We start from the raw sequence: 10,822 nt of genomic DNA, 5'->3' as shown, positions 1-10,822 counted from the left end.
AGATTTCAGCCGATGAGGTTGTAGAAGTTATTCGGATGTCTCAGATGTTGTGGAAGATGCCGTGTAAAAACCTCAAGGACCGGAACACCGACCCGCGGAGGAAATTCCGCCCGCTGTAAGTTGCTCAGCTGCTTACTAATTCAGGGGCTCGTGAGGCCTGGAACAGCCAAAAGTCCCCGAACCGGTTATGGCTCCATCGTCAACGGCCCCGCATACCCAAACCAGCGCTAGAAAGTGGACTGCAGGTCCCCATGCGACCCCTCCGAAACGGGACCCCGGAGTGTTGCTTGGTCCCGTAGCCATGATGTCACCAATCAATCACCTCATCTCCTTTGGAGACGGACACTACGACAACCTCAGTGTACCTCCCTCACCACGGATCCCTTCTTGTTGTTTAGGACTCTATATACAGATTCCGTATAAGTAATCACGATGCCGAGGCTGCCGGGACGCGTCTGCGATCCGTCGTTGTTTTCCAAACACTTGTACACAGCCTCCTTGAGAACCGGTGTAAGTGATCTCAGATTGCCCGTTTTGGGTTTGTATGCCGACCAAGTTGAGAAATCCTGTCATATGATAAGAAACCAACCCTCCATCTTTGTGGTTGTAATAAATCATTCCAAATTCTCATGTGTCACTGACACAAGCTTTCCATCACGTTCACATCTTGTCATCTTCAGTCTGACTGTTGACAAACTATATAAACACAACATCACCAACTAATATAACATCAACCAGCAACCCTCCACCACCAGCATTATCTTCTTCAGCACCACCAACCCTTTTCGATATCCCTTCTCTCCGCGCGGCACCTTCAAAAGCCCACCATCTTCCAATACCAACAAAACGGCTTCGACAAAGCCCATCATCGCAACCGTCCTCTTCTCATTAGCCGCCGCCTCCGTAGGAGCCGTAGTCTACTTCCGCCCCGGGATAGGACGAGACATAGGACCAAACAACAACATGTCGCACAAACTGGTCCCCTCGAATCCGGACGAGGTGATGGTGATTCGGGATGTCACTCCCAACGTGGTCACTTTTTCTGTTCCGTTTCTTAGGTTCGGGAAGATCCCTATTGGAGGGAGGGGAACTTTGGGTAAGACATTCTTCTGTGTCCAAAACCGGAACCTGCAGATGGCTTATCAGAACATCTTCACTAATACAACCTCTCCCACCTCAAACAGTCAAACTCTCCAACGGCACCCTAGCAGTCTTCTCCCCCGTCTCCCTCACCCCCTCCGCCCTATCCAAGATCTCCACCCTCGGCACAGGTCAAGTATCCTACATCATCGCCACCGACATCGAGCACCACATCTTCGTGTCCGAATGGGCGCGCGCCTTTCCCAACGCCAAAATCATCGGCCCCGAAGGTCTTCCCGAAAAGCGGAGCAAAGTGACCAACGACGAGCGCATCGGTAACGAACCCTTTTCCGTGGTCTTCACCAAGGAGAACAAATCCTCCATCAGAATCGACGACGCCTTTGATCAGGATTTCGAGTACGAATACGTCGATGCCCATCCCAACAAGGAACTGGTGTTTTACTACAAGCCCGACAGGGTCCTGATCGAGGCTGATCTCATGTTCAACTTGCCGGCTGTGGAGCAGTACAGCAAGGTTCCGGAGGAACAGAAACCGCAGGGGGGTTTCCTGACGAGGTTTTTCATGGGCATGAATTCGACCGAGGGAGAGGCGAAGGGGATCAAGCGGTTTTTGTGGTATGCGATTAGTCGAGGCGACAGGACGGGTTTTAATGCGAGCGTGAGGAGGATTCGGGAGTGGGGGTTTGAGACGATTGTGCCCTGCCATGGGGAGACGATTGTGGGGAACGGGAAGGAGGTGTACGACAAGGTCTTTGAGTGGCATTTGGTAGGGCATAAATGAATGAGTGGAAGACAAAGAGGTTGGAAGGATACCCAAGTAGCCAGGTAGGTGATGGAGTTAATTGGATATTTCTTTTTATGTTTTTCATATCAGTTATCTGGGCGGTACTGTATGATAGGAGGTCGGGATTTATCTCTGTGCCTTATGGGAGGTTAATGATATGGATGTAATGCTGGATATGCAGGGGTATCAATCACTATGTAAACAAACCCAAATATACCTCAACACCATGCATACTGTGTATATGTGTGATCTTTGGCATACAAGCGTCATCGAGTTATATGTTCCCTAGAGCTCCTCGCCAACAACACCAGCCACAGCCTCCGCAACAGCCAACAGTCTCGCATCATCCCAATACTGCCCAATAAGCTGCAACCCAGCCATACCCGTCCCCTCCTTTTCTTCTTGAACCCTCATCGGCACACTAATAGCCGGCAACCCCGCCAAGCTCGCCGGCACAGTAAAAACATCATTCATATAAGCGTTGACGGGATCCTTCTCCTCCTCACTCAGCACTTCCTCCAGCTTCGGTGCTGTCATCGGCGCCGTTGGACACAGCAGGAAGTCCACCTCCGTAGGCCCCCACTTATCCTCCAGCCCGACCGTCTCCGGCAGCTCGCTGAGCTCAAAGCTCTCCGGTTTGTCCAGCAGAGGGTTAGGCAGCGCAAAAACGCGGTTAAAGTCCCGCCTCACCAGCCGCCGCACCTTTTGCGCTTTGAGGAAGTAATTGTCCATAGCGGCCGAGGAGAGCGTGTACGCGCCTAGAAGAATGCGGCGCTTGACTTCATCACCGAAACCGGCGGCGCGGGCGCGGGCGTAGAGGTTTCCTTGTGCTTCTTCCTGTCCTTCTGAAACAGCAGCATCACTTTCCGTAGGAGACGTAAACCGCGTACCGTACCGGATGCCGTCGTACTTGGCCAGGTTGGACGAAGCCTCGGCGGGCGCGATGACGTAGTAAGCTGACAGGGCGTGGCGGGTCGAGGGCAGGGAGACGGGAACGAGGCGGGCGCCGAGGGATTGCAGCTTGGCGGCGGCGGCGGACCAGGCGGCGCGGATCGAGGGCGAGAGTTCGGTGATGTTGTACTCTAGTGGCAAGCCGAACTTGAGATTCTTGAGCGGGTATGGGTGCTTGGAGAGAGGACCGCTATGGTAGCAGTCCCGTTGGCTGGCGCATCGTCTGCGCGCTCCCGGGGAAAGGCTCGTGGGGTCGAGTGGGTCGTGTTCGGCCCAGAGACCCTCGGCCTCTCCCGATCCGAGAATAAGCTCAGTGATGGGCCGCACTTCCTTGGCCAGTAATCCTACCGTGTCGAGCGAGTTGGCGTACGGAACCACGCCGTAGCGTGAGATCATTCCGTACGAGGGCTTAAATCCCACCACGCCCGTGTACGCGGCCGGTAACCGGACTGAGCCGCCCGTGTCGGTGCCAAGAGCAATGTCCGCTTCGCCGGTGACTACCGCTACGGCACTTCCACCTGAGCTGCCGCCTGCGGAGTGCTTGTTGACTGCTTGCTGTTCCCCCTCCTGCGCGACTGCTCCAAAGGCCGTATGTACCGAGTGGCTGCCCATGCCGAACTCATCGAGGTTGGTCTTGCCGACCAAGAGAGCGCCGCGCGATCGCAATTGGGTGACGATGGTGGCCTCGAAGGGGCTGCGGTAGTTGGCGAGGAAGTTGGAGCCGCATGTCGTCGTCAGAGGCGTTTCCTCTTCGGGGTTGGGAGAGACCGTGGCAATGTTGTCTTTTACGGCAAGACGGAATTGCCGCTGTTCGAGCACAGGTAGGTCATCTTGTTGCACTACAAACCAGAGCAGGTCCTTGTCAGCGGGTATATAAACATGCAAATACCATAGATGCTCGTTCGGTACCTCTGGAAATAAACTGATTCAGGAAGCGTCGCTGGATGGGCGACGTTTGCCTTGTCGAGCTCACATGGCGCAGACACAGGCCCCGCAGCCGCCCAATTCTAGCTGACATGTGGTTTCTTGGTCACGACCCAGCTCGATTTGGCGCTCAATTGGGTCGGTTGCGGTGTCGGATCACCATGTTTCTGCACTTTCACTGTGGTCGGGAATCGGGAGAGCTTCGGACGAGAGCTTCAAGAGCTCGAGAGGGGATTCCCGGGCATTATGTTGCTGTGATAAGGCTGATAAGGGTTAGGGTTACAGTGCGTCTGACGTCCACGAACTGCGTGTTAGTCGTCTCGGATTTCCCCATGGACTTGAGGATAACTATTCCTAGGCATGGCTACGTACTTTGTGAATCTCACAGAACATGAATATAATTTTCTTACGAGTCAGGAGCCTCAGTCATCCTCATTGGTAGATATTTTTAAATGGTCTGTTTTCACACAGACTTCGACATCCTGAGTTTGTCGGGAACCTTGAAGCGTGCCAGGAGAACTCTTTGTAGAAGCACGAAGTCTGAGTTTGTCATTATAACTATATAGGCTTTGGATACTCTCTAGAAAAGAGTATGATAGTCAGAGCACGTTGAAGTTGATGTTGAACCCACCCAGCAAGTGTTGTCCTTTGAAGTTGACTCCAGACCAAGCGCAGATTTTAAAGTAATGATAGGAAACAGAAGGAAGGAAACACCACTAAGTATCCGATCGAAGAACGAAAGCGCTGCAGGCAACCCCAGAGAGTAGTTTTTGCAATTCCTCCCAAGATGGCAAACATAAGACGGCTTCCATGCTTCTTGACCATGCTTTGGCCACCACCACAACCAGGCGAGACTTTCCTATCCTGATTTGTTAAGCCATTTGGAAACAGTGTTGCAGACCCATAGAGATTCGTGGGAAGTATAAACGGGACATGTTGCAAAGGAATGTTGGGTGACCTGGGGTCCAGCTCTCTGTGTCACATTCTCGCGACAGCTATCCTCCGTCAATTGTTGCTGATCCAAAGAGAGATCGTCGTTATCGCGTTGCATTTGCGGCACGGGAGAAGGAGTGTGGGAGGTGGGAAGTGCGGGTGTTTTGTATCGATGGCGTCAGTGTCTTCGGGTTGTGGGAGTATATGTCGTGGCTTTTCTTTCTTAAGACGCCGGGCGCTAAGGACCAGTAATGTGGCGAAGACGGCGGCAGCCAAACTTTTGCCAAAGCTGGTGCATTTCTAATGAAGAAATGTTATCAACAAACAGGACAATCTCGATGAATCACTCATACATAATGGAAGACCTACCTGGTACTACAGACGAGCGGCTGCCCACGATTTCCTGAGTCGTTGGGATTTCTAATGGAAGCAGATAGTCATCAGCAAATGTACAAAGTTAACAAGGTAAGGAGTCCCTCGTAGTCGGAGACCTACCGTGTAAAGTGTCGATAATCTCAGCATATAGTGTACAAAACTCCTCGTGAAAAGTTAGCAAATGGATTTCATTCGTAGAGGTACAAGAGAGAGAGATAACGCACGGCGAGGTTCGGTCTATGTTGTCGAGTTGTTCGGGCATTACCCCGAAATCGTTGCACATGGAGTGGGATTTCGTCATCGTGTCTTAGAGAAAGACCTACTCTGAGGATGGTGCAACAGAGGAAGAGAAGAGGGAAAATGGGAAAAGCGAGATAGATGGGATTAATCCCCAGGCAAAGATATTTCGTGAAACTCATGATTCTATCGGGTTGGCAGATGGAAACTGCCAGGAGTGATGATGAACACTAAAGTTTGCTGTTACGAGAACCGCAACAAGAGGGAGGGAACAAAAGATGGTCCTCGGTGATGATGGCGAGTTTGGTGAAGAGATGGAAAGAGAAATCCTTGTGAGGAAATGGCAAATGGCTTGTTTTTTACTCGTAGACAGCAAACGTCAAGTTGGGTATCCTGAATTGCCTTCCAAGTTTGGTGGTGCAGGATGCAGTACTATTAAATATATTTAGCATCGGACCTGAACCCAACATGCATATTTAAATATGCCCTTTGCCTCCGCCGCGTATCACGCAGTGGTTTTGGTGGCGATCGAGAGTTGAAGGAGCATATGTGCTGGTCCGCGGGTTCGAAACAGCCATGCTGATGCACCTAGGTGCAACGGCGGAAGATCGCCTTGAGCCTTGATCAATGACTCCGCCATGCAGCGATATTCCAAATCTGGATCTGAATATGGAAAATCGACAGGTGTTCCTCGAGGCACAAATAATAATGTCGAAGCCTGGAATGGCAGGTTATAGCCACAACTGTTTGTACCGCTCACATCTGACCTTGGACGTGATAGGGTCTAGAAATCCTCCTAGGAAGCCCTGCTTGGAAAGGGGTTTGCACCTTCTTCCCAAGTCTTGCATATGAAGCCCTCTCTGGGGCACAGGCCTGTACAAGTGGCAGACATTACGTCCCTACCTCCACATCAAGAGCTTTGCTGGCGAGTCTGCTGGCGTTACTCTGGTCCGACATCCATTCTCTCCTTGTCATTTCCGTCCTCCGGTGTTCTCGACCTCGATCTCGTCCTTGATCTTCTCCTCCTTACTGGTGATCGGGACCGGGAATAAGATCTCGACCTGGACCGTGACCTAGGTGTGCGCGATCTTGATCGTGTTCTTGACCTCGACCTGGATCTCGAACGTGTCCTTGACCTGATCTCTCCCTCGCTTTCGCTGTCGTTATTATTCTGCTCCTCCTCTGCCTTGCGCATTTCCTCGTCCTCCTCTTCCAATAGATCTTCAATGTTCCCCAACGGACTGACGCGCGGTTCAAGCATGTCTAGATCTTCCAGGATGTCCCTCTTCCGCATCTTCCACAGACTCGTAGCGCAAACGCGATCTTTCGTCAACAGGTCGTCAACAAAGACATCCATATACGTCAAACTGGTCCCGTTTCTGCCCTTCCTCCTCAGCTTCCGCCTGTCCTCCAGAAACGGCTCCAGCGTCTTGTACACGTCATGGTCCTTCCTCGTCAAGCGGATATAAAACAGTGCCAGTGCGCGCAGGTACTTGAACTTTTCGCCGCCAAATTGTAGATACTCGTTTAGGATGTCGTCGGAGGGCGCGAGCTGCAGCAGCTTGAAGGCGAGACAGAGGAATGGCGTGGGTTTTTGGACGGTGCCAGCGACGCCGCCGATGTAGTCGACGTGCTCGACGACGCGGTCCACAATGTCGGCTTCGTTGACACCGAAACACTGTTCCTTGTAAAAGTAGCTGTCGATGATGCGTTCGCGGACCGCCTTTTCCATTATAGTCGCGGGGTTGAGGCCGTTGGGCGCGAGCGGGCCCGAGGAGCCACGCTCGTCGAGGAAGCGGCGCTCATCGGCGCGATGGAATTCGGATTTGCTCATGTCCTTGTCGTGTAGAAATATGTAGTGGCCGCAGGGTGTGAAGGATTCGGTGGTTGTGGCTTTGTGGTGTTGGCGTTGTTTCTTGGGGACAGGAAGGGAACCAAAAGTTGTTGACAGTGGAATTCGAGGTCGAGGTCGAGGTTCGAATGATTGACAGCGCCAAGTCTCACAAGCAGACACGGCGGGCATTTGCGGCAGGCAATCTAACGCACCAAGCCGGCAATCATCGCACCCAACACTGCACTGCCGGCTATCGATAAGTAGGCGATAGGCGCCCAGGGTGCCCCTCCAAGTCTCCAACGACTGGCGGTGTTCAGCTGTTGTGACTGACACAGCGAGCTCAGATCTTCCAATGAAGCGACAAGCGACAGCCTCAAGCGCGGTGTGCGGCGTGTGAAAGGAGGGGCTGGGAGAGGTGACGGGGGAGGGACACGAAGATGGAGACTCAAACGGGAATGTGAAAATACAGTTCTTCAAAGGTAACCTGCATATGTACTTCTCTCTCATTCGGTGTTTTGTTGGTGATAAAATCCCACCGTTTGTTTACATGCGGACTTTGGCTTCAAACTGCATCTCAAGTCCTCACTCCAGCCTTCAGCAAACTGCAGCCCCCGTGCACTGTGGGCACGATAGACGCAGCAGCCACCTACCTAACAATACATAAATATCAACCATGCTGCTGACTTCGGCGCAAGTATCTCTCGCCTTCTCATCGGGCATCGGTATGCATCTCCCACCACCCGGCCTCCTTGTCCATATGAAATCCTCCGACTGATGTAGTAAAAATAGTATTTATCTTCACAGCAGCCCTCTTCCTAAGCGGATATGTAATCCAGCAACGGACATTGCGGGACCTTCGCCAGGCCATCAAACCAGCTCCCAGGCCATCCCCGAAAACATATTTACCCGATCAGTTCAAAAAGGTGAACAACAAGTTCCCTGATGATACTGTTGTCCCGGTACGAGACGATGGGATTGTCATTGAGATCAAACCCACTACGCCAGAGGAGGTCCACGAGACGTCGGAAACAGAGGAGGAGAACCAACAGAAGAAGCCAATACCGACACTGAAGGAACCAGCACCAGAGTCGATACCACAGAAGGCGAAAAATAAAAAGACATCATCAGAAAGAGCGCGGAAGTACAGAGAACAGCAGCAATTAAGGAAGCAGCAACAGAAAGAGCAGGAGAGATTGGTGGTTCAGCAGGGGCAGCAACAACAGGATTACAGCACGACACCAGATGAGGCGGAACAACAAGGGACAAACGAAGGCATCCCGATTGAAATCCCAGAAGGAATGCTCGAACACCCCGATCCGGATATGCGGGCCAAGAAAGCAGTCAGTCCGGCCGAGAGGCGAAGGCTGATCAAAGAAGAGATCCAGAAGCTGGCGCAGCCTGAGGAGAGGGGATACTATCAACGACGCCGACTGTGGTGAGACGCAAGGATGGGTCCACTTCAACGGTGACATAACACCACTTGATCAAGTCCAACCTCTTGCTGGCCATGAGGATGGAAGAATATTGATGTTGATGAAACGCTTCTGGTATGTGTATATCCAGTCAATGATCGTCTTGTCACCTCAATTTCGTGACACCATCAATGACACGACCATGTGGTCCATAACTTCCTAGTGGTTCTCTAAACAAAGGACAGAAATGGAGAGCGATTACTTTTTTCAACCAAAGAACGCCCCCCTTGTACCAAACGCCTCCCCCAACTGCTCAACTTGGGAGAACGGAGATCGTTCAGCCCCGCATCCGACGCATCGAGGAAAGCCTTGCCTTTTGTTGCCTGACATTCCTCCAGTCCAGTTCGAGCATGTTGATTACCCAGTCCTAACTCCTTGTCAATACACCAGCTTCCATCTCCATATCTCCTTCATACCGTCTTTCCAATTATTGTAGCATCGGAATCCTGTTCCTCTGTTGTCTGTTTGTTTCTTCCTGTTTCTTGACGACTCGTCCCGCAAACGTCGCTATGTTTCTTCGATCGTACCAAGCCCTCCACCCAGTCAGTGCCTTCTGCCTAATAACGACTGCTGAGAAGACCTGGCAGAACTGAGAGAGCTGCTCCTAGAATCGCCCCGGTTCTGAGCCATACGCGTCGACGAAGATCCTATATAGAGGTCCGTATGCTCGGGTAGGAGACCATGGCTGAGTGAAGCACCAGTCTTTTGCAACTGCGATGTGGGAGGGATCAGGTTAGCCCGACTATCCTCTTTGTCTGACCAAGTTTCTTTGTTCCGCGGAGCGACCTACCATGCACATCTTGCATCGTTCACCGAACCTCATCACCGCATTGGTGCAACGGATCGAACCCTGTGAGAACTCAATCAACATCTGGAGATGAATGCCGTGGTTGAATAGGATGAACTAACGTAATAGTTTGCGCAGTAACATCCGTCCATCTCGTCCTTTGGCAAATGTTCAAACGTTGTATGATTCTATCAGGTGGAAAAGCAACCGGGGGGGGGGGATCTGTAAATGTCGCTGTTTATGATGTGAAGCCAATAACTAATAACAGAGGCAGATGAAGGAGTAGAAAAGGAGGAGATTTTTGGTGGCGTTGACTGAAAAATGTCTATGATGCGGTTGAGGAAGAACAGTACAGGGAAAAGCAGGAATGAAGATGCTATAAGCGGAAGCTTGAGGACCAGAAAAGAAAAAGTGGGATTTAGGAAAGGGGGACCGAGCAGACTATTATACACGCTCCAGGAAGGCGAGGAGGAGGAGGAGGAGGAGGAGGAGGAGGAGGAGGAGGAGGAGATGATGATGAACTGGAAGCCAACAGGGTAAGAGCCAACAGCTAATACCAGCAGAGACCCAGCAGCCAGCAGTGCTTCCCGTTGTTTCCATACCGGATTTGCCAATCCACCGTTAGGTGATTGTGTGGTAATACCATACTGAGCAGTATGTGCATGGTCGACTTTGCATGTTAATGCACCTAGTGTCCGAGTCGAAAGGAGTAGCTCTTTCTCAAAGTTACGTGCCGCTCATCACGACATCGCCTCACATGGAAACGTACATTTGCTTGATAACAAGCATCGGAGATAGCAAATGGCGTTTCATCCTTCGAAAATCGAGCCGCCCTCCAGGAGATCTAGAACCCCACTGGCGCCCAATATGCCAGCCTACGCAACAGAAACAACCACCCGGGAAACAAAGGAAAGCACGGATGAGGAAAGGGAATGCACCTAGAAAACAAAGGGAGGGGTAAGGGCGGGACGACCAGGATGGGCAAAGTAGCAAGATGCTCTTTCCGCTGGGCGTATGTCGTCAAAGGTCGATAAAGAAACGGGAAGCAGGCCTCAGATGTCTCCTGCGCAGATGCCAATGTCCCATCAGCATGATTCGAAACTTTGCTTCATGTTTTCATCCCTTTCTCGGTTTCTTCCCCTTCCTAACCCGTCATCCTTGACGCAACCGCGTCGCCACATTCTCATTCTTCCGAGTTCTTCTCCAACTTATACCGACGGTTACCGTCAAAGGCACGCTTCTCGTTTCATCATTGTCATCGGCGCCGGCGATGACCAGGGGCCCGGAGTCAGCGGCAATGCTGCCCGAAACAACCGCTGAACCCAAAACAACAACAACCAACGATGCGCACCATTTGTTTCCCAGAAAGACCGAGTCAGCCATAGGGCAGTGCCGCATGCGATCCGTCTTACGATAAAAAGCCC

At 51.8% G+C, this 10,822-nt stretch overlaps 5 protein-coding genes across 5 annotated transcripts; 2 read left to right on the top strand and 3 right to left on the bottom strand.

The window, feature by feature from the left end:
* The first annotated feature begins 406 nt into the window (after nt 1–406).
* Nucleotides 407–2,054, top strand: SMAC4_01340 (uncharacterized protein). The gene is made up of 3 exons (XM_003352457.2): nt 407–510; nt 739–1,096; nt 1,185–2,054. The coding sequence occupies exons 1-3, from the start codon at nt 433–435 to the stop codon at nt 1,880–1,882; spliced, it is 1,134 nt and encodes a 377-aa protein (XP_003352505.1). The 5' UTR covers nt 407–432; the 3' UTR covers nt 1,883–2,054.
* A 116-nt stretch (nt 2,055–2,170) lies between these two features.
* On the bottom strand, nt 2,171–3,854 carry SMAC4_01341 (uncharacterized protein; the record flags this gene model as incomplete). The annotated part of the gene is made up of 2 exons (XM_024655228.1): nt 2,171–3,675; nt 3,746–3,854. 2 exons carry the CDS (start codon nt 3,852–3,854, stop codon nt 2,171–2,173), a joined length of 1,614 nt encoding a protein of 537 aa, XP_024511135.1.
* A 2,391-nt stretch (nt 3,855–6,245) lies between these two features.
* SMAC4_12109 (uncharacterized protein) lies at nt 6,246–7,139 on the bottom strand (the record flags this gene model as incomplete). Its single annotated transcript, XM_066091060.1, has 2 exons — nt 6,246–6,411; nt 6,442–7,139. The coding sequence occupies 2 exons, from the start codon at nt 7,137–7,139 to the stop codon at nt 6,246–6,248; spliced, it is 864 nt and encodes a 287-aa protein (XP_065945804.1).
* Nucleotides 7,140–7,525: 386 nt separating this feature from the next.
* On the top strand, nt 7,526–8,888 carry SMAC4_01342 (uncharacterized protein). Its single transcript, XM_003352460.2, has 2 exons — nt 7,526–7,861; nt 7,929–8,888. The coding sequence occupies exons 1-2, from the start codon at nt 7,813–7,815 to the stop codon at nt 8,576–8,578; spliced, it is 699 nt and encodes a 232-aa protein (XP_003352508.1). The 5' UTR covers nt 7,526–7,812; the 3' UTR covers nt 8,579–8,888.
* A 10-nt stretch (nt 8,889–8,898) lies between these two features.
* Nucleotides 8,899–9,858, bottom strand: SMAC4_12907 (uncharacterized protein). Its single transcript, XM_066091149.1, has 3 exons — nt 9,521–9,858; nt 9,402–9,461; nt 8,899–9,322 (listed from the first exon to the last, which is right to left on the bottom strand). Exons 1-3 carry the CDS (start codon nt 9,548–9,550, stop codon nt 9,155–9,157), a joined length of 258 nt encoding a protein of 85 aa, XP_065945803.1. The 5' UTR covers nt 9,551–9,858; the 3' UTR covers nt 8,899–9,154.
* Between the last annotated feature and the right edge of the window lie 964 nt (nt 9,859–10,822).

This window comes from Sordaria macrospora, chromosome 1 (genome assembly GCF_033870435.1).
Source record: "Sordaria macrospora chromosome 1, complete sequence".
Lineage (NCBI taxonomy): Eukaryota > Fungi > Ascomycota > Sordariomycetes > Sordariales > Sordariaceae > Sordaria > Sordaria macrospora.
The sequence above is the reverse complement of the archived record's forward strand: the minus strand, read 5'-3'. Positions and strand labels throughout refer to the sequence as shown.